The 24,886-nt window shown below is 36.7% G+C and overlaps 1 protein-coding gene across 1 annotated transcript in view; it reads left to right on the forward strand.

Annotated features, from left to right (window-relative positions):
• Positions 1–24,886, forward strand: part of Klhl1 (kelch like family member 1) — a 382,842-nt gene that overhangs the window by 278,325 nt on the left and 79,631 nt on the right. The window contains exon 7 of the mRNA XM_004651015.2: positions 22,605–22,829. Coding sequence (XP_004651072.1) covers positions 22,605–22,829 — 225 coding nt within the window. The remainder of the gene's footprint in view (positions 1–22,604; positions 22,830–24,886) is intronic.

A 24,886-nucleotide genomic window follows, 5' to 3' on the forward strand; every position in this document is an offset into this window, starting at 1 on the left:
AAATAGGCCTCCTGCAACTTCAAACACCAGATGAATGGGCAAATTAATCTGGCTCTATGTGAATGATGGAAATTGAACCTGGATTATCAGGCCTTGCAAGCAAGTTTTAACCTTTAACCACTCAGCCATCTCTCCAGCTCTAAAATATTTTTTGTTTTTTAAGTTGTTTTGGTGTTTTTTTTTTTTTTTTTTATCAAGGTGGGATCACACTCTAGAACAGGGTGGCCTGGAACTCACTCTGTAGCCCTGGGCAGGCCTCAAACTCACAGCAGTCCTCTTACTTCTGGCTCCCTAGTGCTGTGACTAAAGTCGTGTGTCACCACGGCCAGCTGGCACATTTTTTTGGTTAAACATAGTGTACCAGTAGCCAAAGCGGCTGGTTTCTTTTCTTCTTCTTCTTTTTTTTTTTTTTTAATGTTGTGAAGTTTTGGAGACTGAATCTCATGTGCTCCAGGGCTGGCCTAAAACTTATAACATACCTGAGGATGAGAATAACCTTGAACTTCTTTATCCTCTTGCCTTTACCTCCTGAACGCTGGAATTTTATGTGTGCACTATCATGCCCAGGTTATGTAGGGTGAAATGGTGCCTGGAAAGTGAGTCCAAAACTTCATACATGCTTCGAGCACTCCACCAACTGAGCCACATTCCAGGCTCTGCAGTGGGAAGTTTCTTCAACTTACAAGGTCACATTACAGGCATTCTCTGTTCTTTTTGCTTCTCTAAGAGCATCCTTGAAGTTTGGAGAATAGCCTGCATAGCTCTTACACAGGAAGCTGAGTAATTCAGTAAAAGAAAGCAGCTAAATTTCTGGACAAAATCCTCAACCAGCCAGGCCTCAGTGTCTGTAATTGTGTTCTGGCTGCAGTTACAGTGTTTCCCATTTTTCCTTTACTGTTCTTTAGGTACTTGTTGGTCAGTTTCCTTTTGCAATTTTGCAGTTGTGCATACACACACACACACACACACACACACACACACACACACACACATCTTAACTATAAATGCGAAGACTGTCTGTATGAGAGAAGACATTAATTTTGCCTGAAGATACACAGAGATAGGACCGGCATGACAAACACTAGGGACCTGGTGGTAAGCCTGTGAGAAAACAGCCTTATTTTGACATGCCAAAGGACCAGGCAGATTCTGAGGAGCCCACTTTCTTGTTGAGACAAAGCACCCACAGTGTTCTTTCCTACATGCAGAGAGCTATTCTAACAATAATTAAGGCACTTCTAGCAGAATACCTAGTTTCATGGGGGAAAAAAAGTCAATTAAAAAACAGAAGCGGGCTGGAGAGATGGCTTAGCGGTTAAGCGCTTGCCTGTGAAGCCTAAGGATCCCGGTTCGAGGCTCGATTCCCCAGGTCCCACGTTAGCCAGATGCACATGAAGGCACAAGCGTCTGGAGTTCGTTTGCAGTGGCTGGAGGCCCTGGCGTGCCCATTCTCTCTCTCTTCTCTCCCTGTCTGCTTCTTTCTCTCTCTGTCTCTATCAAATAAATAAAAATAAACAAAACATTTTTTTAAAAAAAGAAGCATTTGAATTGATATTCTTTTGAAAATGAAGTGAAAGAAATAGAGAATGAGGTAATTATATTGTCTTATCACCTTGTACAGGATAGCTGTGGACACTAGAGACATGCGCAGTGCGTGGGTGGCGTGCCAAGCCCTCAGAGAGCCCCCAGATAGTGACTAGTTGAGTAGACAGGTGAGAGGGAATGAAATGATCTTTAATTTCTCTCTGTGGCATGACCTCCTTGTTTATGTCCTAGGTGCTCCCACAGGTGAACAAATTGATTTTGATCAACAACCAGGTGCCAGCTAACACCACAAATTCCCCATGAATTCTAAGCAAGTGTTCTTCACATGACTAAGAAGAAGGTGGTAGGAAGTAGAAATCTTCAAGAATAAAAAGTCTTGGCACACACCTTTAATCCCAGCACCTGGGTTGCAGAGTTAGGCGGATCACTGTGAGTTCAAGGCCACCATAAGAATACATAGTGAATTCCAGGTCAGCCTGAGCTAGAGCTAGACTGTACCTCAAAAAACACACATAAAAAAAAGAATAAAAAAATCTTCAATTAGTTACCAAAAATATTTTATCAGATCAATGTATTATCTTATAATACAGTGTTCATGAGGGTATTTCACATTGAGTCCATCTCTTGGATTTCTACAATTTTTTAATGAATAATTTATTGACCTTTGGGAATTTTTTTTTTCTTTCTATGCAAAGAACTTGGCTAGATCATTTTATTCTGACTTTGTCTCACTTTGTACCATTATGAGTATTGTTGAAAGAAAAATTGGAGAGTGAGAAATTAACAATCTTGACCTGATTTTTATTTCCTTGGCTTAAATTGCACAAGCCATGCCATTTGGGAGCTCTTCAAGAACAGCTTTTCACTCTAAAATTATGTAACTGGGTAATTTTTGAAACGTGTAACTCAAGAGTAATTGTCATATAGCTTTAATAATATTATTCACTTACAATTCTGCATTAAAGTATCCTGAGTCTTTGCAATTAAATAGTTGAAATAACTAAAATACTGCATGACTTGTTCTGAAGAAAAATGATTTAATGAAAGAAACCCTCTTTTCGTTTTCTTCTTTTTTCTTCACACTTTGTGAGTCTGGCCCTGCTTGATGCCTGCCTCAGTCACCCTTTCCCATTGCTTCTATTTCACTTCAGTACTTTTCTTTGAACAGGAAGTGTATCGTGGATATTACCAGTTCAAGATCAAAGTTTGGGAGGTTTGCACAAAGCTACAGAAACAACTGAAAACTCTGCATGGCATCTTGTCAATCAAAGCCCAATTGCTTTTCACACTCAAATATTTTTGGAACTTCTATGCACTTTCCATGTGCAAAGTAAAATAACCGTATCTGCTTCTTTAAAAATGTTTACGACTAGGGGAGAGACTCATATGTTAAGTGAAATTCCTGTTTAGGACCATCCCAGCTCATAGAAAGGAGCCTTCAGTTCCCTGATATAATGATTTTTTTTTTTTTTTTTTTTTTTTTTTTTCTGGTGGGAAGAAAGCAATCCTTCAATGTAAAAAGACATTTTACCTGCCAGGGGAATTTCTGTCGATTATCCCATCTTCACTGGAAAGACACAAATCTTTGTGACCGTCCCAGTTACAAATCTTTCTTGTACTTCTGGTGTTGATTCAGCATTAATATTACAGGCCAAATTAATCGGAATTTCATTCAACAATAGCTATTTTACCTCATGATAGAGGATTTATACCACTTCATTATACATTCTGTACAAATCTCAAGAAATGCAGGCAGGAAAAGAAGTGATTTTGTTAAGATTAAAACTCACATTGTAATTGTCCATTTTTAGGTACTCAATACAGTTCTTCTGTCCCATTATGAATATCAGAAACTATTAATAAATACATTTTCACACAAACTTTCCTTTTTTTAAGCCTGTAGGGGATTAACTTTAAAGATGTTTTTGCATAAGTTTTATGAATGCCTTGCTCTTAATTTTCAAAAGTGTAGTTATTGTCTGACAAAGCAGAAAAGAATCTATAATATATATATATATATATATATATATATATATATATATATATATATGATATTACTTAAGAGAGAGACTTTCAGAGAAAAATAATAAAAACAAAGAAGAGTTATTGGGCTTGGTGGCACACACCTTTAATCCCAGTACTCAGGAGGTAGAGGTAGGAAGATTGCTGTGAGTTTGAGGCCACTCTGAGAGTACATAGTAAATTCCTGGTCAGCCTGGGCTAGAGTGAGAACTTACCTAAAAAAAAAAAAAGAAAGAAAGAAAGAAAAAGAGTTAGGTAGAAGTCATTAGCCTGTCACCAAATGTTACATTAATGTGTGCCTTTATTGTGGGATGAATGAACTTCAATAAATCATAATTAGTGTATCCTTGTGAGGGTGAAGGATCATTTATAAAATGGAAAAAATCTATGTTTACCAAAGGCATATAGATTTCAGTGTAGAGTAATAGTACTGAAAATATTTTATAACACCTCACAGCATAATTTTTGCCAAAGAATAAATGTCATATTTTTTTTGCAGAAAACGTATACCTACATTTTCAAGAAAGGCTAGAAAAATTGCCAGGAATGTTACATGAAATTATTTTGAGACATAAAACCATGTGATGATCACAAAGGAGTTAAGAAAACAAATATTTAGGTTGAAATTAGAATGTTATTTGACTAACACTGTCAAGTCATATGAACTTATCACACTCAAAGGACAGTTACTAAGAAAGTAAAAACTAAAAACCTTCAAAATAATGCTTTAGTATGCATGCTCATATTTTGTATAGTAATTTCAGCTATGAGTCCTTTGCTGTAAAAAATAGATGACTAACAATAATATATTTAATGTTTAAGATTTGACAAACCTGTAGAAGGCATCTGTGCTAGAAATGAGGAGCAGGTTTATAAAGTAATGAACTAGAATCCCTACAACAAGACCATGGCATAAGAATGTTAACATGCTTAAAGTAGGAGGCTGAATCCCCATGTTTCTTGAATATGATATATAGTTTTGAAATAAATAACCCCATACTCTAGTAATAATTTCCATTCATCATATATCAAAAGTACATAGTTTGAATTCTGTGGGAAAACTCATTGAAGTAATTATAAGATAGGTAGATTTTATGATGTTTGTGCTTTTATTGTGGAATTCCTATTAACCACGTGTCAATGTTCTTAGAATGTTTCTTAAAGAAAAAGAATATTTTTGCACTGTTTTGTAGACCATAGAGCAGAATCAGTGTACCATAAGGGTCGCTGCATTTGTGTGTATTTTCATTACTGCCACTAAATACTTGACTGAACAACAACAAAAAGAGTAGATTCTAGTTGTATATTGGTTTCATTAACTTCAGCCCATGGTTGCCTGGTGATATCACAGAAGGTGGAAATGGAGAACCCATTTGGGTCACCTCTTGGGAGACTAGAAATGGAGAGAGAGAGAGAGAGAGAGAGAGAGAGAGAGAGAGAGAGAGAGAGAGAGAATATGACACAGGGCAAGACATAGCCTCTAAGAACCCACCTCCAGAAGCCTATTTCTGCTCAGTAGGCTGTACATTCTCCTGAAATTTCTCCTCCTCTGGAAATAGTGCAAACAACTGTGGCCTGAGGCTCTGCATGTGATCCTGTGTAGGACATTTCACATACAACTATGACATTCTGCCTCTGGCCTCCAAGTGCATACATCTATATCACAATGGAAATGCATTCATTCCATCTGCAAGAGGTCCCTTATGTCACCTGTGGTGGTCTTTATGGTGGCCCTCATGTCCTGCATAAACTTGTGTGTTTTCAATGCTTGGATCCCAGTTGTTGGCAGTTTGGGAGGTGGAACCTTACTGGAGAAAGTGTTTTGTTGGAGGAGGGCTTAAGGGTGTTATTGTCAGCTCCCCCTTGCCAGAGCTCAGCTTGCTGTTATCTTCCACCTGTTGTGGCCAGAAGTCATGTCCAGACTGCCCTTCCATCCTTTCCTCTGCCATCATGGAGCTTCCTCTCAAGTCTTTAAGCCAAAATAAAACCTTTCCTTCCCTCAATTGCTGTTTGTTGAATATTTTGTTCTAGTAACAAGAAGGTAACTACAATATGACAGCATTGCTCAATAGTTCAACTTGAATATCTTCTCAGACTCAAGGAAAATTCTTTATTGTGTGACCCTCTGAAATAAAAATAAATAAATAAAAAGTCATAGACTTCCAAGGCAGACTGGAAGAATAAACATTCCCAGTCCAGAAGGGAGAAATGGCAGCTTAATAAAAAGATATGGGAATGAAGCAATACCACACCCTAACAGAGTATGCATTCAATTATAGAATTGCATTACTGGAATTTGGGACACATGAGTACCTAAGGGTTAGAATAACAGCACTCCAAAGCCCTTCCAGAGTGTAGCACATGAAACTCTCTGGGGTATTGGTTTTGTTCACTATCTGTAAGTTTTGAGGAGGGACATCATGTCATATTTCTGGAATCTCTGACTTCCTTTGATATATAACACATCTTAGCATCTTAGGGCTCATGCTTAGGGCTTCATTCCTTACCCTGTAAGGAACATTTTCAGGGACACTATATACTGTCTGGCTTTCAAGTGTCCCTTTTAAACATGGATAGAAGTCTTCATGATTCTGCAAATCTTTCACTCTGCATGACATTAAAACAAGCACCCCATCTGTAATGTAAAGGTATGCAGCCATTACCCCTTGGATAATTTCTACAGCAATGATTAACTGATGGCATTTGAAAGTATGGGGAAAAAAAGTCCCCAGGAAGCCTTAAGTGAGCAAGTTGTGCAGGTGCTCTATTTCCATAGGAAACGTGAATGACTCTACTTCAGTTTACAATAGAATCCTTTGCCCATTTGAAAACTTCTGAACACAGTGTTTTTCTCCACATTCTTATTCCAGTGTTTTGACCTTTTAGCTCCCATCAGAATTGCCCAGCAAGCTCTACTTAGAGCTTGTTTCTTCTCTTTTATTTTTCTTCCCATTTACCAGTTCTGAAAGCTTATGTATCACATTGTGAAAATTAGTCACAGAAATTACTCCATCTCTCTACTACCAATTATAGTTGTTAGGCTTTTCATCACTGTGACAAAATATTTTACAAAACAACTCAAGGGGAGGAATGATTCACTTTGGCTCAGTTCGAGAGGTTCAGACACATTAGACATTCTACTGTTTCTGGGTCATGGTGAGGTAGAGCAGTGTGGTGAGTAGGACATTGAACAGGAAACTGGTCACTGCCTCCTGGTCAGGAAGCAGAAAGTGGTCAATAGTACATTTTCAATTTTAATGCCTTTATTTTTCTCAGTTTGCACAGCGTTTTCACAAAAGTCCATTCATTTTATACATATTTTGTTATATTCTTTAGTGCTTGGATGATTTGCTTTTCTATTTGTTTATGTTTATTGCAAGTATATTTTATATTTATAAAGTTAGTAGTCACATACATATTTATTTTTTCAAATGAAGAATGAGCTATAAACTAAATACTTTCTACTTGGGTATATGCAACTACTGCTATTATATTCAACAGATCCTTATAAGTTAAGATTATTTACATAGTATTTTCCAGATTAATATAACTATTTTATTTTCATAATTTAAAAAATATAAGAGCTATGTAAACCTTGGTATGTTCTTTTGTCTTAAGTGTTCTTGTCTGTTAGAATTTGTATGACTTTTATAATTTTTAGTTTAATTTTAGTTTTTTTTTTTTTTAATTTAGAGAAATTTTATTAGATTAAGAGAAGGAAAGAAGAGAGAGTACATAGAATTTCTGTCCATGAAGAGACAGGGGGGGGATAACACCCAACTAGAGACCCAAATTGGGGTTATTTATACTTCCTGAATGAGGGCTGTGATTACCAGCCACAGTATCAGGTTCAGTTTTAACACTTCTAGGAATTTTAATTCTAAGAAAGGGAAATTCACTTTTCAGACTATTTATGGAAAAACAGATCTAGGGAACTCTGTTAGGCAGCAAGAGATAAGAAGAAGCCAGATCCTTCTGTGACCTTGAGCAAAGCGAAGATTACAAAGTCAGTCTCATGGACATTCGTCACTTTTCTTTTGGGGTCCAGTCACTCTTAAGCACCTCAATTGCCCCTCTGAAGAAGCAACCCTAACTATTAGGGAATTGGAGCAATGACCTATCTGGCTTCATTGAGCTGGGTGGAGTTGTCCTGTGTGGCATTTGTGGTACTTCTCCATAGGCACTACCTAAGGTACCCCCAAAGTGCATTGATATAATGCAGGAAGAGAGCAATCAATAAAAACGTAGGAGAGAAATAATAAGGAAAGGAATTAGGGGAGTTAGGGGGAAGTGGGCACTCAGTAACCTGGAACTCTTCAGAGTTCCCAGTCTTAAAGACTGTTAGGCCTTGGAAGGTGATCGAGGGGATGCCAGGTGATGGGGTTAGATTGTCACAGGACCATCTAGATTTGGGCTAAGAGAGTTTTAGAAACACCCAGTCATCTTCTGAGCCTTAATGAGCTGACAGCAGGGACCAAGTATTGGTTGCCCATACTTGCCCATTTTAGCTCCAGTATCACCAATTCTCATTGGCATATACAAATGATATAATAAAGAAGGACAATTATACAAGTCTTGAACAAAAGTATATAATTGCACAGGTAAAACATAATAAATTCCCTGGAGATAATTCTTACCAACAAATTTAAAACACTGATAATTTTTTAATTTGTTTACAATATTTCATTAATTTATTTATTTGAGACACACAGAGTTAAAGGGGCAGAGATGGACAGAGAATAGGCATGTCAGGGTCTTTAGACACTGCAAATGAATTCCAGATGCATGTGCCACTTTTAGTATCTGGCTCTATGTAGGTACTAGAAAATGAAACCTGGGGCCTTAGGCTTTGTAGGTAAGCATCTTAACTGCTGAAACATCTTTCCAGTTCTATAAATTGTTTTGTCAAAAAGCAACTAAAGGGGGCTGGAGGGATAGCTTAGCAGTTAAGGCACTTGCCTGTGAAGCCAAAGGACACAGGTTAAATTCCCCAGGACCCCTGTAGGCTAGATGTACAAGTTGGTGCATGTGTCTGGAGTTTGTAGGCAGTGGCTGGAGGCCATGACATGCTCATTCTCTCTCTCTCTCTCTCTCTCTCTCTCTCTCTCTCTCTCTCTCTCTCTCTCTCTGTCTCTCTCTTTCTCTCAAGTAAATAAATAAAAATAAAAATATGCAAATAATGCAACTAAAGGATTAGAGAGATGGCTCAGCAGTTAACCTGCTTGCTGGTAAAGCCAATGGACCTAATAGGATTGATTTCCTAATATGCATGTAAAGCTAGATGTGTAGGTGGCACCTGTGTCTGGAGTTTGTTTGAAGTGGCTTGTCTCTGACATGCCTTCTCATTCTCTCTCCCAGAATAAAGACTTGATATCAGGAGACATCAAGGATAATTTGCTAGCCTCAGAGATTAAGAAGGCTTTTGTTGTTGCCTGGAGTTAGGCTGGCCTCCAAGTTCTGATCCTGTTGCCTCTATAAATCACCACTCCCAGCAGAATTTTGACTGAGTAATCTCCTAAAATGCCTGGTGATAGGATTAAAGGTATGAGTCAGCATACCTAGAATTCTTTCACTCCAAATATCCCCTAAACTTCTTGTGGGTTTCTGGAGAAGGTATGAGACTTATGGATCTCAACCCAGTTTATTTTATTTTATTTTTTTTATTTTTATTTTTTTAACAGATGTAGCTGGAAGGTGGTTTTATCTTTATCTTCTTCACAGTCTATTGCCTGGGAAAAGAAAAAAAACATTTTAACTAGATTTACTCAGGGTTAACTCACTTTGACTGAGTAAATGTGAACAGAATATCTCAAAAATTGAGAAAGAACGAGATTTTCAGAATATGGGGGAGACTTCCTTTTCCCCTTAAGAACAAAAGTCACAATAAAAGAAGATAGTTTTATAAAACCTACATTATAAAGCCAACAATAAAAAATATGAAATATATTCATGATATCATGTAGCAAATTAAGATTGCCAGTTTACCTTCGTGATAAATTATGAAATCCCAGATCACTGTAGTTAAATCAGATTATCACTTGCTCTTTATGTTCCTTTTCTTGCCTCACAAATATCAGAAAACTACATTTTAACAAAGTTTTAGTAATCTGAGAGAATTGCTCTTGGAGAGAATATATATACAGAAAGAGAAAGAGAGAGGACCTGAACTAAAACTATATGCTGTTTGTCATTCTGCTTTACCTTATCACAGAGACAAATTGGCATTTTACCTCAAGATAAGATCTGGAAGATACATGTTTTAAATTTGCTTGAGGTTTTCAACAAGAGGGGGATACCCAACCCTTTCTCAGAAACCAGTTTACCATGAATTTTGAAGCCCTATGTGCTATCCATTGCTCAACAGAGCCACCTCTTATGAATTTAAATAACATATGTCAATAAATATTATACATTACAGTGAGGTAGAAAAAGCAAGATAAATGGACAGTGAAAATCTCAGCAATTTAAAATCTCAGTAGCTTGTTTGGCACTTTCAATTAGTTAGAAAAGCAAGTCCCTGGAGGCCTCAAGATCATACGTGGTCTCATGGCAGTGAACAGTCCTGTGTTGGCATAGCATTTTAGAGTATAGAGTCTACACATTAAGCACTTTCAAGATTGTACTTCACACCTGAGGTCTAGAGATCTAAATCTTTGGTAAAGGGAGGGGGCTGTAAAAGCCTAGAGAATTAGACCCTTTCCTATGGAACTCATGTACAATCTATAGATCTAGAGGCTTATTGATGACATAGTAAAAAAGAAGCACAGGAACTATGCATTTAAATCCTGAGGGATGGAACCCTCAACAAACAGAACCTACAGAATTAGATCCTTACCTCTTTCCAATGTGCCTGTAAATAATTTCCATTCTAGATTCACTTGGTTAATATTGTCCTGACTGTGTAGGCTCTATGACTGACTATATATATATATATATATATATATATATATATATATATATATATATAGACATACACACACATACATACATATATACATATATATATATATATGATGTTATTGATTAGTGATATATATATATATGATGTTATTGATTAGTGATATATATATATATATATATGATGTTATTGATTAGTTTTGAACTCTGTATACCGTCAAGTTGGTACCATTGTTATGATCGTCAATGACTTACACCTCCCTCTGGCCCCTCCTTGTTGAGGTATATGGGTCATGCATTGTGGAGTTAGCCCACAGTTATGGGTAGGAGGAAAAGTCTTTGTGTATCATGACCAAACGTGTGGCTCTGACACTCTTTCCGCCCCCTCTTCCGCAAAATTTCCCTGAGCCATGCTGGGTTCATTTTGGGTCTGCTTCAGTGATGAGGTGTTGGGGGCCTCTGGGTCTCTGGCTCTCTGATTTGGTAGGAGTTGATTTTTCTCTGTGTCTATCTCCTTCATTGTTGTGCTGGTACCGGGTTCACCAGGAAAATATCACCCTTGCTTGTTTCGCCAATTTTTCTTAGTTTCAGCTGGGGCCCTTTTGAGGTATGATGGGGTGGTTCTCTCCTTAGGATCTACATCTATCTGTAAAAGAGAAGCAGATTCTCCAGCGTAAAGTTAGCACTAGATAAATGGGATAAACCTTATTTTTTTATGGAGAATTTAATAGGTGTAGGCCCTCTTGTAGCCCATGATTAGTAGTAGCTTGATCATAGAGAGTGGGTTCATGTTTGGATATGGTTCTGACTTGTTTCTCAGCTCCAGCTATGGGTCCCATTCCACTGAGCAGATAAGTTAGCTAAATAAAGAGCAGTTTGTTTCTCACCATGGCTGTGCACCACTATTGCACATGTGTGAGCATCACAACAGGCTATTTGCTGGTAAGTAGGTTAGACCATAAGCAGGTTGGACAGATATTGTTCATTTTCCTCCCAGTAACCTACATAGCACCTTCTGGCATTAGACACACTGACTGAATGGGTCTGAATCTTTTCAAGCTTCCAGCCATATCACTCCATGCTATGTGTGAACCACATATGGTATCATCATCAGTAGGGTCTTACCACTAACCTTTGGGGGGTTATCAAATACTCTGACAGAAATCTGTCTTTCTTTTAGGAAACCTTATAGGTCTCTCTGATCAAAACTCATTGTGGATGATAGCCACCTGTTAGTTCTGGGAGTTACAGGTCAGTGCCCACTAAGAGAAGAAAGAAAAAGATAACTAATATAAGATTTAGAGAGAAGAGAGGGGGAGAGAGAGAGAAGCTGTAAAAGATTGAGGTCAGTCTTCAACATACCCTCTCCAGTGCCTTGTGGCTCAGGTGTTCCCTCTAACGGTCTAGTGAAGGTTCAGCCATTTGGTCTGCCTTTTAGGATGTAGAATTTCATGGTACCATTGCCATTTGGGTCTAGATTTGGGTCTCCTACCCTCTCCCTTACCCTCCCCTCCCTCCCCACCCACCCTATTGTCTAGTCCTCAGATGCTTGCTGGGTATGTTGGCAACTTGGGTAGATTCAGGTTAGGTGCTGTAGATAAATGAGACTATGTGGCAATTATCTTTCTGTGATTGGGTAAGTTCACTGAGAATGATCTGTTCCAGGTTCAATCATTTTTCTTCAAATTCCATTGGGTCATTTTTTTTCTTACTGCTGTGTAGAATTCCATTCTGTAGATATGCCACAACTTAGTTATCCATTCTTCTAGTGATGGACATCTAGGTTGATTCTAGCTCTTAGCTATTAGGAGTTGAGCCACTATAAACATGGTTGAGCAAATCTCTCTGGACTGAGGCTTGAAGGTTTTAGGGTACATCTCAGTAAGGGAAAAACTGGGTCTGTTGGTCACTCTATTGTCAGTTTTTTTTAGGAGTCTCCATATTGCTTTCCAATGTGTTTGTACCATTTTACATTCCCACCAACAGTGGATGAGGATTCCTACTTCTCCACATCCTCACCAGAGTTTATTTTCATTTGATTTTGTGATATTTGCTATCCTTACTGGGGCACCCCTCTATCAGTAATGCTTAAGGCTGAAACAAGCTTACAGGCTAAATGTGGAAGTGTGTGGCTGATATGTATAATAAACATAGATCCAAAAGAGATCAATCTCCCTTTTCACATCATTTTCTGATGTTTTTGATGCTTCTTGGAGTTCATCTTTGCATTTCCTTATGTCATTTAGCTTCGCCAGTTGATTTTTGAGGTCCTCTTTTTTTACACTCTCCTTCATATATCATAACTGTGGGGGACATCAATACTGACTGACAAAAAGGAAAAAACAGAAAACTAAAGTAGACAGAATGTGAGCAGGATGTCACGTAAGGTGAATTCCCCACTTAAATCTGTTGGGCTATTTGGGACAGAAAAGCCATGATGTAATTTATCACATGCAATGAAGAAGACAAATATGTCTATGGGTAAAACACCTTATTTCTTCTAAAAGTAGAAAGAAATGACAAAACATTAGGCAAACACAGTCTCTCTAACCATTGTACAATCTGTTTAGCCCTTTAGGTGGCTGGTTTTCAGACCTTGGGTGGTGGACTTTAGGATGGAGCAGATGAGCCTGTGTTGGCCTTCTGCCCACCTATGAACATTTTCTTTTTTAAAGAACAAGTCACAGCTCCATGGCCCCTGAAGGGAGGGTCTGGCTGTGGTGTGACTTTTCTCTGCAACCACCCCATCACCATTGATCACTTAGCTTGAGTTGCAGGCCTAGGGGATGTGGGCTCGCTGTGGAGTTCTCCAGTACAGCTCTGGGTTTCACGTTTATGACCCCAGTCCTCAGAGATGGTGTCAGTCCTGGAGCACTGGCTGAACACATTTGCTCTAGATCTCTGTGGGACAGTCACTATTTCTGCCAAGGGCAGCGAGAGCTACTGTGCATACACAGAGAAAGAAGGGACCTTAGGGAAAATGGCTAAAAAGTAGCCAGGAAATTTGTAGCAGACAGCTTTAGTTTCGCTGAGATGAGCTTCCAGACCAAACACAGTTATGGAGGAAGGGATTTACTGAAGTTTACAGATCCAGGGGAAGTTCCATAATGGCAGAAGAAGCTGGCCTGCTTTCACAGGACCAAACAGAGAGAAGCACAAGCCTAAAAGCCAAAAGCCACAAAGCACAGCACATTTCAGAACTCCAGCTAGGCACACTGCATATCTTTAGATTGAAATCGCAAACCCACCACCACACCTTAAGATCCTCCCAGTGAAACCGCCTCTAGCCAGGTGGCTGCAGGTACAAAATAAAAAGTAATAAAACACTGAATATATTGGGGGTCATCTATTCAAACCACCACAGAATTCAACTATGCTGGAAGGCAAGGAAGATGCCAGAAGCCCAACAGTCATTCTGCAGGCTTCCTTCCCACTATTATTGCTTAATAGTGACTTTGTGGAGAGTCTGTATCAGTGTTCTTTAGACAGCAAATCCTGGGCAGGGCCCCCAAAGCAGATAAAATCATGGGAGGAGGTTGAAACTTGCATCTGTGTCCCAGGGCATTGCCCCAGCACAAGCCTAGCACAGCAATCCCAGATGGAATATGTATTTCCCACAGACGAATACTGGTAGCATTTCAAACTCATCCACATGTTGGCAAAATGGTTCAGTCATTAATGATCCTTGTTTGCAAAGCTGGCAACCAGGCTTGATTTCTCAGTGCCATGTGCGCAATATAACACATATGTCCAGAGTTCTTCTCAGTGGCAAAGTCCCAGGCATGCCCATTCTCTTTCTTGTCTCTCTTCCTTTCTATATCTCAAATAAATAAATGATTAAACAAATAAATAAAATAAAAACTGTAAATAAACCAGTCAGTATTCCACAGAACAAACACAAAATAGATCCTGACAAAATCAGTCAATGTTCCATGTGTATCATTTACATTTTGTTTTTGACTTTACAAGCAGGCAGAAATAGAAAGTTTTAATGGATGTCTCCTTCAGCAATTTCCCATCTTCACCATCTATCATATTTTAAAGAGAATTGGGGGACAGAACAGATCAGTCCTACAGCAGAAAGCAGGGAAATACTAACCCTCTAATATTCCCTGCAAATGTACCAAGATGAAACCAGAATTTTGTGGTTCCTCGCCAATGCAACAATATATGCCAGTGTACCCATATGACACAGAACTTGGGGTTCTTTTGCTAATGCACCATTATACTTCAAAGAACTGATATGATATGAAAATATATGGTTGTCCCGGTTTTTATATTATGAGTTCAAAGAATAGAAATCTGAAATCCAAAGACAAGAAGGTAGAGTTTGGAGAGATTTTATTTCATTAAGAGAAGGAAAGACATGGGTCCGAAAGACAAGGGTTTGAGTCCCCAGTACTCACATAAAGCACAATGCCCAAAGTGTTTCTGGAGTTTATTTGCAATGGTGTGCCCATTCTCTCTTTCTCCCTTCTCTTTATCTCTCTCTGCTTGCAAATATGTAAACAGAAATTTAAAATATAATAAAAATGAAGAAGCAGAAAAGAAAGGACAGTGGGTCGAGCTTCTGCAGGAAGAGAAAATGCTCCTTCAAATTGTATTTCCTAGAAGCATGCATTTGAATTTTTAGTGGAATAACATTAAAATATGACAATAATGTTGATTATAATTATTTAGCACACTAACGTCCACAATAAGTCATGTCATCAAAATTCAGAGTAGTTTTTAAGCATTCAAGTGATGTCCATCAGCAATATTTCAGATATTTTTATTCATCTTACATTTATACTTAACTTGATTAAATTTTTATACAATGTACTCAATGGTGCTATCTGAGAAAGCTATAATATTCACCACCTACGAGAATTTTTATTTTTATAAATAAATTTCATTGGCCTCAACATATTGCATTCCTGATTTACCAGAAATCAGAAACCTTTCTTTTTTTTATTTTCCAACATGATAATTATAATTATTGCCTGTAATACAACTGATTAAATATTTCCTTTTATCTCTTGTCTATGAATCATAAAGTAGAAATTATTTCATATTTTCTCATTTTAATGAGTTTATTTTGTTAGAAGCTTAATGTTGGATTAAAAACATATATCTAATCCTACATTATTCCTGCATTATATTTAAAGATAGAATTGTTCCCCATGCATGGCTATGAACCAGTTGCTTGCTATTGCATAAATTGTGTATATTAGGGAAAAGATGGAAAATATTTTGGTTGCTTATTTAAAATATGTGAAATTATTATAATGGTCATAGCTTTTATAAGGCAATGAAATACTGGAAAATATTTTCTATCAAAGTTCAAACTATATTTCACCAGTAATGATTCTTTTTCAGGAATTAAAAAAATGGCATCTATATTTTCATGAATAAATGGATACATGACAGTCAATGTAATGCAATATGTGAAAGACTTAAGAAATAAGTAAATTTTAATTGTCATATTTTTTCAGCTTAAAGTTTTTTATTACATGTATCATGGAAAATAGGTTAAATGTTTTCTACAGTGAGTCTATGTATTTTCTGCTCTCTTAAAGAGAATGCATCTCACATAGTTTAAGTATTTCGTAATAATTTTATAGCATCAAAATCACCATCACTGTTGGATTAATAGTCTCTTTAGGCATTATATAATTTGATTTTCTTTTCATTTAGTAGCAATAAATGATTGCCCCATGATAAATCAATGCATGATTTCCCTGGTTGCTCTCAAGTGTCAGTTACTGTTGCCTTAACTGCCCCAGATCATACAAATTTGTGGTTTGGTGAAATGCCTTGGAAATCAGGTAACTGAGCTTATTAATATTGCATTAAAGTTACAGTAGAAAGGCTTTGTGGAAAACCTCAGGGACTTTATAGTTAGTTGAATAGAAATATTTTATCTTCCTCCTATGTGTGTTTTATGACATCTAATGTCAGTTAAAAAAAGAAACAAAATCTTTTTATCACTTAATACTGTGCTGTCTGTGTTCATGATAAATAAGGATGCTAAATATTTGAATTATCCATATTGGACAAATCTTGTCATCTGTAATGTCAAAGTAGAATGCACACACATTAATTCTTCCCCTTAAAAGTCTAGTTGGCTGATATAAATGAACACGTTTACAGAGACTCAGATTTTTATTTCAATGGCATCTTGACCACTTTTTCCAGTTTTATTTTGAGAAAAGAGGCTGCATTTTTTTCATGAGGGAAATCATTTTGAATTTGAAAGGAATATTCTGACTTTTGGTTGTGATTTTTAATTTGGAAAACAAATATTTTAGTCATTGAAAAGTGTTCCTGCTATTTGGATTATCATACACAGTGACTTAAAACTCCTAACATCCATTAGGTCCAGGTTCTATAGGTTAGTTTGAGAAGACAGGTCCGGGTTCTCTACCGTGATCTGAAAGTCACCAAAAGGTTGGCTGGACTATCCTCTCACTGGACATCAGGATGCCTTCCAAGCTCATTCAGATCCTTAAGAGAATGCACACCTGTTGTTATTTAACTAAGGTAATATTTCTCTGCTAGGGCTCAGGTGAAGATTCTTGCCATTCAAGAAGAGTTCTGCTTTCTTTCTTAGGCATTCTATCTTCAAACCACCAACAGCAAATTTAGTTGTGTTCATACCCCAAATATCACTAGTTATTCCTTTTACTAAAGAAAGTTCTCTGTTTTCCAGGAGTAATGTCAACAGGACTACCTAAGTAATATTCCACTATACAGTTACCTGCACCATACATACATAAATAATATTCCCACTATGCAGTGACTTTTTTTATAGAGAGTTTAATAGGTGTAGGCCCTCTTGTAGCCCATGATTGATGGTAGCTTGATATTGGAGTGTGGTCTTATGTTTGGGTATGGTTCTGACATTTTTCCCAGCTCCAGCTATGGATCTCATACCACTGAGGGGATCAGTTAGTTGAATCAAGAGCAGTTGGTTCCCCACCTTGGAGACACTAGGAGGGATGGGGAGGGAGGGGAGGTGGGAAACACTAATCTAGACCCAAATGGCAATGGTACCATAAAATTCTACTTCCTAAAAGGCAGACCAAATGGCTGAACCTTCACCAGGCCCTTACAGGAAACACCAGAACCACAAGACACTAGAGAGGGTAAGATCAAGTCTAACCTAAATCCTCTACATCTTCCCTCCCTCCCTCTCCATCTCTCTCTCTCTCCTCTCTAACTCCTATATATTAGTTGCCTTTTTTCCTCATTTTCTTAGGAGACACTGACCTGTACATAGATTTTATTATGTTGAGATATACACCCTCCATGCATAGTCTTTCTGGCATTTTTAAAAATGTATTTTATTTATTTATTTGAGAGAGAATGGGCATGCCAGGGCCTCTAGCTGCTGCAAATGAACTCCAGATGCATGCACTACCTTGTGTATCTGGCTTACATAGGTCCTGGAGAATAGAACTGAGGTCTTTTGGCTTTGCAAGCAAACGCCTTAGCTGCTAAGTCATCTCTCCAGCACTCTCCAGCATTTTGATCATGAAGTGATGTTGTATGTTGTCAAAAGCCTTCTCTGCATCTATTGAAATGAACATGTGGTTTTTGTGTTTACCTTTATTTATGTGGTATATTACATTTATTGATTTTCATATGTTGAATCATCCCTGCATCCATAGGGTGAATCCTGCTTGATCAAGGTAGATAATGCTTTTGATATGTTGTTGAATTCAGCTTGTGAGAATTTTCTTCAGTAATTTTGCATGTACATTCATCAGGGATATAGGATTATAATTTTATTGTCTTGTATCTCCATCCGGTTGTGGTGTTAGGGTGATGCTAGCTTCATAGAAGGAGTTGGGGAGCATCCTCAGTTCTTTCATTATGTGAAAAAGCTTTTAAAATGTGGTTTCAGTTCTCTGAGGGAGATGTGGTAGAATACGGCTGAAAATTCATCTGGTCTTAGACATTTTCTTTTGCTTATATTTTTTATCTCAATGTATAATTACTGTTTTTTTTTTTTTTTTTTTTTAGTGCTCTGAATTTAGTTTTGGTAGGTGGTATATATCCATAAATTCATCCATGTTTTCCAGGTTATCCAATTTTGTGGAGTAGAGTTTTTGGTAATATTTGCTAATGATTCTTCCAATTTCTTTGATGTCTGTTGTGACATCTCCCTTTTAATTTTTTTTTAATTTGAAATTTTCTTTTATTCATTTGATTAAATTGGCTAGGAGTTGATCAATCTTGTTTATTCCCCTTCAGGCAGGTTAATCCCATATTGTTAGCTTGAGATGCTAGGAGGGTTCCTCTGGTTGTGTCCTAGCAGTTCTGAGGAGCTTAGGAATCAGCAGATTCCCAAATGTGCACCCCTGAGCCCCCCTCCCCAGTGGATTTCTGATAGGACCTATTAGTACTGGAGCCCTACAGTTCTTGCTTGATTTCACCTCCAGTGCTCTAGTGTGGTTATGGGTCCACCTTCGTCTAAAAATATTTTCTAATAATAAGAATATATTCCTGTGGATTAAATGGCCATATTGCTTTGGGATTTTTGACATATTGCTTTAAATTTTATTAAATTATACTGTAGATTTATAAAATACCATTATTTTACAAAATGATAGCTGACAGAATGACAGCAAAGTTTTCTACAAGAATTAGTGTAATTTTCAAAATGATAAAATAGGTAAATAGTAGAGTTTAAGATATAAAATCTCAAAAATCTAGTACCTCATAGAAACAATCCTTGCAGACAAGATATGGTGATATACATATTCTAAACATTATTACAAAATAGTTGTATATATTTTTATTTGTAGATTCCAAGGTATAAAAAAAGAAATCTACAATACTACTTCTTTTTAGCAGTTGAATATCTGGAAACATTATACCAATATTCCCAAAGGCAATAACACAATAAAAGATATTACTTGTAGATTAAGTAGATACTCTCCCAAGATGTTATTGGCTCTACAGTCACACACTTGAAAACCACTGTAGGCATTGAAACAATTAGTGATAATTTTATTAACAAAGTGAACATATAGTAATAATAATCAGACAGTAGCATGAACAGATTGTATATGTCTACTGAAGATGTTAGACTAATGGGTATGAACCCAACATAGTCTCTGTGGTCAGGGTCACAGAGACACAATATTGGTGGCCACAGGATTAAAGAAAGGGGTCAAGGAGAAATTAGGTGATATCTAGATGACAGACATGGTAAGTAAATAATACACACCACACCCAGCCTGATAGGAGGAAGTCAATCCTGCCCATGAGTTAATTTAGTCTCTTTCATACTTCTGACTTGCTTTAGTTTAAGAGGATTATTTTTTAATCTTTTGCTATTTATCTAACAGCAGTTACAGGAAATTGATACAACATCTAATTTTACCAGTGAAGACAGAGTAAGACTTTATTTGTATTGTGGAAATTGTAAAATACATGAATAGGTAATTTTTGGAAACTGAAATAAGGAAGAAAATAAAAACCTGCAAGTAAAATCATGCCTAGTGTTGAGATGTAAGACATGTTTAGTTTTTGGTGAGGCTTTGAAATCTGCATCAAATCTCCACTTTCCCTTATGAATAAAAATACCTGTGGTGTCTCAGAACTCCTTGACTTCATCTATACCCAACTATTTCCTCTCATGAACAAAACTGCTTGTGAAATTCTCTGTAAATCCTTTAGCAAAATTTTGGGGAATAAGGGAAGTGAAGTCCTTCCAACAATTCACTGAACACACATACCTACAAAATTTGAATCTAGTGGGATGGAGTTTATTAAAACTAATTTATTCTCTCTATTCTGCCATCACTTGTCAATAGTTAGTAACAAGACAGGTGACTGAATATAATATTTAGATAAATTTTATTTTTATTTTTATTTTATTTTTTTGAGAGTGACAGACACAGAGAGAAAGACAGATAGAGGGAGAGAGAGAGAATGGGCGCGCCAGGACTTCCAGCCTCTGCAAACGAACTCCAGACGCGTGTGCCCCCTTGTGCATCTGGCTAACGTGGGACCTGGGGAACCGAGCCTCGAACCGGGGTCCTTAGGCTTCACAGGCAAGCGCTTAACCGCTAAGCCATCTCTCCAGCCCTGAATATAATATTTAATGTGACACTCCTATAGTACCAGTGTTATTGAGTTTGGATAATTCAAATGACCTTGAAATTATTCAATGATAAAGTTCATAATGTAGCCTTTATTTTTACTGAGTTTAATAAAACAGGCAATTTAAGATAGAGTGAACAGCACATTCAATATAAAATGAAGTGCATTATTTTTAAAAATATTTTATTTTAAGTCATTTATTTGACAGAGAAAGAGAGAGAGAGAGAGGGAGTGAGAGAACGGGTGCACCAAGGCCTTCAGCCTCTGCAAACAAACTCCAGATTCATGTGCTCCCTTGTGCATCTGGTTAACGTGGGTCCTGGGGAATTGAACCAAGGTCCTTCGGCTTTGCAGGCAAATGCCTTAAGCACTAAGCAATCTCTCCAGGCCAAAGCACAGTATTTTAAAATGGTATATATGTTAGTAAGGAGTATCAAATAGTTTGATGAAAATTTAAATCCATTTTCCTCTATTTTTAATACTTTAATTTTAATTATATATGGAATAGGATGTCTACTTTAGTTATATCAGAAAGCAGAAATAATGCATGGATTTAATATCCATTCTTTTGTACTACTTTTTTTTTTTTTTTTTTTCTTGAGATAGGGTGTCATTGTGGCCCAGGTTGACCTGGAATTAACTTTGTAGTCTCAGGGTGGCCTTGAACTCACTATGGTCCTCCTACCTCTGCCTCCTGAGTGCTGAGATTAAAGGTGTGGGCCACCACGTCGGGCTATACTACTACTTTTGAAGAAAAAATGACCACACACTATCACATTTACTTTAACAGCAACATTCTGGTGACCTACATAGTCATGTTTATTACAAGTTAAATTTTGAAAAGTGAATGAGTCCTCAAAAGAAATACTGTCCTTAGATGTGCATCATTTTATTACATTGCAAGTAAAATAGATCGTTGAGATTTAAATGCAAAAAAAAAAAAAAAAAAAAAAAAAAAACAAACCCAAAACAAAACATTGATTCTCAGGTAGCTTCATCTTTGAAGAGAAGATATCTGTGAGCCTAAATAATAATGTCAAATAATGAAGCAAGATTACTATTTGCTTGCTGGCAATATTATGTCATGCAAATACTTGTGCACTTTTTTTCATTTAGCATTTTATCTATAAATTTAATAGCTAAATGCACTAACACATATCTAACTAGTCATTTTAGATTACTTCTTTCAATTTCTGTTTACAGAGCTACTATATTTTTAATATAATATGAAATGATCTTAGAAAAGACATTATTTAACTTATAGGTTATAATATGATGACCAATGATAAGAAAATATTTATGTCTAAGCTTTAAGCTCAGATCACTTTTTAAAGACAGGTTAGTTAAAGCATAGTAAATATTTATTTAAACATTTAATAATTGATTTTTGAAACACATGGAATTAAGGCAAATTTAAAGAGAAACAAGTCAATGTTTTTTGAAGTAAAATATTTATGCTTTCTTAAATTATACTGATAGCATATATAAATTTCTTTTTTGTACTCAGAATGCTTTTGCTTTATTGTGGTTAATATGTTTCCTTATTTTATTTTATTTTATTTTATTTTTTTATTTTTGTACTCAGTGAATACAGTCAAGTTGGTACCATTGTTAGCCTCCTCTCTGTTCTCCCCCCTCCACAGGGACCCTCCTTATTGTGCATTGTGGGGATAATTTTGTCATTTAAATAGGCTGCCATCAACTTTTCCAAAGTGGAATGATGCCAAATTTTTAAATGGCAAAGTCAAAGAGGGAAGTTAAGCTGTGTCCTGCCCAGAATTGTCTCTATTGAATCAATAGTTTAGCATGAGACCATAATGTAATTTATAAAAGCCGACCATTGCTTCTGTTTTGATCATTAGTGTCTACCAAGAATAGAAAATAAAGTAGCTGAATTACTACTTCCTTTTTTTCTCTGACATTCTTTTCTTTAAGAAAAATGAATGTGACAGGAGTGTTTACACATGGCAATTTGTACACTGCCTTGGGCAGGCTGTGAGTTGGATTAGTAGCAATTGGTACTGTTTGATTTTGTGTTTCGTCAGGAGCAACCACCATAGAGAAATATGACCTCAGAACAAACTTGTGGATCCAGGCAGGAGTGATGAACGGCAGGAGGCTGCAGTTTGGTGTGGCAGTTATTGATGACAAACTGTTTGTAATTGGAGGTCGAGATGGCTTAAAGACACTGAACACTGTTGAATGCTACAACCCCAAAACCAAGACCTGGACTGTCCTACCACCCATGTCAACACACCGGCATGGTCTAGGTAAGGTTTCTCACTTACTAAGATTATTTTTAGAAATATTTTATCAATAATGCAAATGTATATGAATAAATGCATTATTAATACTGCAATTTATTAGCTTTTATTTGACTCATTAATATCTTTAAGGTTACTGATATTTTCCTGGGTTAATATATGTGCATTGAAGTATTAGGATAATATAAGAAAAACTCATGGTGCCCTCAATATTGTCACTGCCTGACATTAATACATTTGGTAGGAAAACAGACAAATGTAGCACAGCCCAAAGGCAGAAATGGTTACTGTGAAAGGCATAGAACTGAAGTAACCTTGCCACATTGCTGGAAAGGCACATTTATCTGTCTTGTACTTAGTTGATTTCTCCTCAAAAACTCTATGGAGAGTAATGGCACATCTGCTAGTACAAAAAGTCGGTGTGATAGGATCCACATGCCCTCTACCGTGGAATATGCTGCTGCAATAGAGAGACCTATATTTGGATTCAGAAGATCTGGAGTGTGAGCCTTCCACGTACTAGTGAATTATGTATGGCTGGGGAATAGCACTAAAGCTCAGTCACAGTTTTCTGCTCTGTCATCAATTCAGAATTATTAAACAGACTAAAATTTAATAGTTACAGTGATTATAAAATCACTTCATTGTAAAATTCTATATAATTTTAAATGAAAAATGTAACAAAGTGTAACAGTTCCTGAATTTTCATTCTTTATAAGGGGAGCTGAAAGAATTGTAAATTATTTTTTCAGTCACATAAGTGACAGAATATTTTAATATATTTATAGTCACATATTTTTAGATGTCAGATTTTCATTGAGATTCAAGAAATTTAGACATGCACAGGAAGGAAAATTATTTTCAAAAACAAAAGTAATCATTATACCTTGAAGTTTCCAGTGCTGCTTTGTTTCATGCATAATTATTCTACTAGTGATCTAAGCAATTTTCTTTTTTGAAAAAGATTATAAAAACTACCTCTATACTAAAGTAGTATATATGGAAAGATAGCTAATTGGTTAAGGTATTTGCCTGCCAAGCCTAGGGACCCAGGTTTGATTCCCCAATAACCACATAAAACCAGATGCACAAGGTGGTGCATATATCTGGAAATAGTATATAGTGGCTGGAGGCCCTGGTGCACCCATTCTCTCTCTATCCTCTTCTTCCTCTCTTTCTGTCTCTCCCCCCTTCAAATAAATAAATAAAATATTTTAAAGAAGTATATCTTCTAGCCATTATTAAACTAGTTCATCTCCTTTTCATTTACTGTGTGTATTATTGAAGGAATAACAATAACAGAATAATTTCAAAGTTCTAACCTGCAATATCTTTATAACAATGTAAGATATTGAAATTGCATTGGATCCAATTATGATCTGTGTTCACATTGGCAGCAAGTATTTTTTTCCTATATAACAGTCATGATATTTTTTTTTTCATCAAACATATCAGAAGATACTGGCTATCATATCCATGTTAAAGGTCTTTGTGTTATTTGGATCAGCAAGCTAGTGAGAGACTCATGTTTCTGTTTGGACATGAAGAGAATAAATACACTGAGCACCTTATATTTTCTTCCTTCTTTTTTGTTTTGACCAATTAAATTTCTTTCTGTTGATGTTGACTAAACCCTAATGAGGTAGAGTAATTGTATACTACTAACACGTGTTAGAATCATTTCCCAAGAATGAAGTTCACATGGTACAACTTAGGGTGTTTATAGTGTGTAGGTTGGTGCTTGATAAATCCTATCACACATTGCTACTGATTTGAGCATCCAGGACTGAACAAAATGACAAAGGCATGTTTCTCATATAGTTTTGACTATCATGTCTTATGTATTAAATGGCACATGCAGAAGGGAGGCTGCAAAGAAATTATTTTAGGCAAGAATGGCAGTTAGCTGAAGACAATTGCAGTGTTTCCTCCAAGTTCAAAGATCGACTCACAGCTCAAAGAGTCCTCTATCTTTGTGTCTATACCTGTTCGGGCTTGTGGCTTCTGTGTCCCATGTAGAACACGTTGTCTCTTTACCTCTCATGGTTAGCTTTCTCTGTGTT

The sequence above is a fragment of the Jaculus jaculus genome, chromosome 3 (genome assembly GCF_020740685.1).
Source record: "Jaculus jaculus isolate mJacJac1 chromosome 3, mJacJac1.mat.Y.cur, whole genome shotgun sequence".
NCBI classification, from domain to species: domain Eukaryota; kingdom Metazoa; phylum Chordata; class Mammalia; order Rodentia; family Dipodidae; genus Jaculus; species Jaculus jaculus.